The 4653-nt window shown below is 38.4% G+C and overlaps 1 protein-coding gene across 1 annotated transcript; it reads left to right on the forward strand.

The window, feature by feature from the left end:
- Positions 1-554: 554 nt before the first annotated feature.
- On the forward strand, positions 555-4453 carry LOC111289676 (protein SIEVE ELEMENT OCCLUSION B-like). Its single transcript, XM_022880924.2, has 7 exons — positions 555-955; positions 1040-1144; positions 1616-2064; positions 2145-2254; positions 2684-2826; positions 2920-3399; positions 3582-4453. The coding sequence occupies exons 1-7, from the start codon at positions 746-748 to the stop codon at positions 4197-4199; spliced, it is 2115 nt and encodes a 704-aa protein (XP_022736659.1). The 5' UTR covers positions 555-745; the 3' UTR covers positions 4200-4453.
- The last annotated feature ends 200 nt before the right edge of the window (positions 4454-4653 follow it).

The following is a 4653-nucleotide window of genomic DNA, read 5'->3' on the forward strand; positions in this document are numbered from 1 at the left end:
TTTTAAATCACATGGCACTTTCCATCTTGATAGTTTGATGCCAAAAGCTTCATTCTTCTTACTTAAGTATTATTTATTTATAATTAAACCAATAGTTTTGTTCTTTTTATAGAATGCTGAAATGTTAGATCCATTTATCAAAGTTCGATTTTTGATAACTTTGAATGCAATAAATAAATAAATAAATAAAAAGTAAAGCAATAAAGGAATCACCAATAATTTCCATGCTCCATGATTTTACTGCAGCAGGGATTATATCAAAATTAATTAAAGTATATTTATCTTTAGCTCTAACCTGAAGTGGGACACCATTTGAGGAGTAACAATGTGAAGAAAAAGAAAAGAAATGTAATCCCACACCACAGGAAGTAGCAGGTTAGGTCATGATAATGACATGGCCTTTGTGATGTCACAAGGTAAAATTAAACTCCCTTTAACAGCTTAATCTTCCAAGACCAGTACGTCTTGACAGGAAAAACCATCGCTGGGTAGATGCCATTGCCGGTTTCTTTAACTTTTTGCTGTGCAAACAAAAGCTTGGGGGGTGGGGCCATTGGTGGCAATATTTATATTATCCTATATCCGAATACACAGGCCCCCTGGCTTTTTCAAAGACTGCTCTTGCAAGCAAGGCATAATTCAGGCTGGCTGTATTCCATTTGCCTATCTGTAATCTCTATATAAACCTGATAATGCACTAAGTACTTTAATATCACTTCTTGGCATATATCCAACATTTCCAAATATGGCAAACCACATGTCACAGGCTTCGAGATCGCAGCAACTGCTCAGGAGTGAGCGCCGAATGTTCTCGGCATCTGATGATAGTGCCATGATGAAGCAAATTCAGTCGACTCATGCCCCTGATGGTCGTGAAGTTGATGTCAAACCCATTCTCCAAATCATTGACGACGTTTTGCGTAATATCACTCCTAACATAGATCATGCTCTAAAGGTATAGTGCCAAGTTTTCCAATTTTCACATAGACAAGTCTCTATTACTTGGTATTTAACTTTTCACCTTTTTTTTTTTTTGTAGGGTGGACAGGGGCACGTGGATGCCATTGATGATAGGACCAGCCCGGCTGCTACTGATGGCATTCTTGAAGCATTGGCTTATATCATACACAAAATCTCCTGCGAGGTTATTTGGCTGCAAGGATCTTATAATATACATATCTACATACCTTTTTCTTTTGGAGTCTCAACCTTTACTATCTCCATTACAGTTCCTTAAACAGATACCTTTGCTGATTTTGACTTACTATATATAATAATATAATATAAAAATAATATATATATATCTTTTATGGCAATTTCTTTTCTTTATCAATAGTGATAGATAAACATATCATGCTTTTATTAAAAGGTTAGATCATTTAGTTATCTTAAGTGGTGGTAACTAATAGATCTGAAGTTCAAATTTCAGCCATCGTAACCTCTTTACCCTATTCTCATATTGCTGCTACCTCTTTTGTAAAAAACAATACAACATCTATATGTTGTGTCTCTTAGGATGAGTATCAACTGGCCCTCACAAATTTCATGTTTAACCCTTCTTTTCTACTCTAGTGATCAGGATGAGGAGGATAATTGTGTTTAAATGTATTTGCAGATATCATGCAAGTGCACAGGAGGAGGAGATGCTCATGCAACAACAATGGTGCTGCTCAACACGCTTTCAAGCTATTCATGGGATGCAAAAGTGGTGCTAACATTAGCAGCTTTTGCCGTGAATTTTGGGGAGTTCTGGCTGATTGTTCAGCTCTGCACTACAAACTCACTTGCCAAATCTGTAGCTCTCCTCAAGCAACTGCCAGACATCTTAGAGCATTCCCAAACGCTGAAACCCCACTTTGATGCACTCACCAAACTCATCAAGGCGATGATGGATGTAACTAAGTGCATTGTTGAGTTCACGGAGCTACCTTCTCAGTACATATCGAGCGATGTTCCACCAATGTCTACCGCCATGGCTCATATCCCCACAGCTGCCTACTGGACCATACGAAGCGTTGTCGCTTGCGCTGCACAGATTACAAGCCTTGTAGGCTTGAGACAAGAGTGAGACTCTAACTGTTACGTGCTTACCTCAACCCAAAACGATAAATTTACCAGTAATCAATCTTTCTCGGTGATTTTAGGTTCGTTACATCGACCTCGGAGGCATGGGAACTATCAAGCTTGGCGCATAAAGTTAGCAGCATACATGAACACCTTCGAAAGCTATTACATCTTTGTTATCAGCATATTGGTGAGTCCTCAGATATATCAACACAAAATTATAATATATAATTAGCTACTAAATTCGAGAAATTTTTCTTCATGACTTTTTCTTTTGCCCTTTTTCTCTTTTGATTCTTTGCCATAAACCTCACAACAGGGGAAGAAAGACCTATTACACTGTCCATAAAATAGCTACCATTATTTACCTTATTATGCGAATAAAGATAGATCTGTTAATTTTGGACACAACATGGTAACATGATGCGAAGATGACACCAAAAAAAAATTGAAAACAACACCCATGTATCTGATATAAATAAAGACTTACATGGCCTATCTGATAACTAAGTAACGCAGACTATAAAATTTAACTTGTTGAGAAGTTCAATAGATAAAGATATTTATTACTTACCGATCAAAGGAACAAAGTGTTAAAACAGATCATAATGTGGTGCAGATGAGAAGAAGCAGATAGAAGCTTATGAAGGCCTAAAGCACAGTCTTGAAACGCCTCAAATAGACAACTTGAAGATTCTCATAAAAATTTTCTCGCTCAGCAAGGAAGATCCTAACTCTCTCTTGGGTCCAGATAAGAACAAGGTCTGTTTCCAAGGATCCATCTCATTATTTTTAGGCCCTGTTTGAAATTAATTGGATGTATAACAGCATTCTTCTGCTGCTAAAAATTAACAGATTCATATGGACGTACTGAGAAGAAAGCACGTGTTACTGCTTATTTCAGATCTTGATATCTACCATGACGAGATTCAGGTTCTTGAGCTTCTGTACAAATATGACAGGTTATCGTCTGAGCTTAAGTATGAGATTGTATGGCTCCCGATTGTGGACAGATCAGCTTGGAATGATAGTTATCAGGAAAAATTTTTGAGTCTGCAATCAATTATGCCATGGTATACTGTGCACCACCCTTCCATTATTGAACCAGCAGTCATTAAGTACACAAGGGAGGTATGGCGTTTCGTAAAGAAGCCAATCGTGGTGACATTGGATCCACAAGGAAAGGTGACATGCCCAAATGCACTCAACATGTTGTGGATATGGGGAAATGCAGCCTTCCCGTTCAGCACTGAGAAAGAAGAAAGTCTATGGAAGGCAGAGGCTTGGACGATTGACCTACTTGTTGATGGGCTTGAAGCAAACTTAACTGCCTGGGTACATTCTAACATACCAGAATATACACTTTTCAGATAGAAACACACTCCATAATATATATTTCACATTTAGAATGCTGTTTTAGACACCGCTTTGCTTTTCACATGTCTAGCTCTTGATTCTCATGAATATTATATGCTTGATTCATTCACTTTCTGATTATGCCTTGCTTCATTTATCAGATAACACAACAGAGACTCATATGTTTGTATGGTGGTGAAGATATTGAATGGATCCGAAGCTTCACTTCTGCAACAAAAACTGTAGCACAGACTCTTGCCATTGGCTTAGAGATGGTTTATGTTGGAAAGAATAACGCCAAGGAGCGGGTGAAAAAGATCACCGGTTTAATCAATGAAAATCATCTTAGTCACGCCTGGGAAGATAACACTGTGTGGTTCTTTTGGAAGCGGTTGGAGAGCATGTTGTTCTCGAAAACCCAACATGGCAAGACCAATGAAATTGATGTTATAAAGCAGGAGGTCATGTCACTACTTGGCTACGATGGCAGCGAACATAATGGATGGGCAGTATTCTTTCTAGGAAAAAGTGAAATGGTGAGAGCCAAGGGAGACAAAGTTCTAAGTAGCATGCAAAGTTTTGGAAAATGGGAAGACCTTGCTAGAGAATTGGGTTTTATTCCAGCACTCCGGAGGCACCTGGAAGGGATTACCGACGATCATCACTGCACCCGCCTTATCCTTCCAGGTATCAGTGGCGGAATTGCAGAGAGGGTGGTCTGTGCTGAGTGTGGACGTCCTATGGAGATGTATTTCATGTATCGCTGCTGTGTTGAGTAAACCCAAAAAACAAGACGTTTGATCATTGCCTAGATATCAGAATAACAATCACTTTATAGAATGCAACATCTAATGCTTGTATTTGCTTTTCTCTTGCTATTATAGTGGTCATGTTTATGAGACACCAGTAACGTTTAGGATCTTATCACCCGTCATCGGTTGTTGAAGAGTCTTAGGTAGCTGGTTTTTATGAAAGTGTGCTGTTGTAAGATTACTTTGCTAAAATAACGAGTTTTCTGAGCTCTCTCAGGCTAGTCTTCTTTTCTTGTTCAGTTTCTTTCACCGGTAATGTGGGATAATGCTTAGGGAGCCTTCTTTTGAAGCAGAAGTCCCTTCTTTGCGTTTGAACTTTGAACTTTGAAATGGAGGCTAAAAGAACTGAATAGGGCTTAAAGCTTCCCGTAAACCAAATCTAAGAGTAATGAACTTTTAATTTTAAAGATTAAAATTTAAT

The sequence above is a fragment of the Durio zibethinus genome, chromosome 17 (genome assembly GCF_047325235.1).
Source record: "Durio zibethinus cultivar Kanyao isolate XHJ-2024 chromosome 17, ASM4732523v1, whole genome shotgun sequence".
Classification (NCBI taxonomy): Eukaryota; Viridiplantae; Streptophyta; class Magnoliopsida; order Malvales; family Malvaceae; genus Durio; species Durio zibethinus.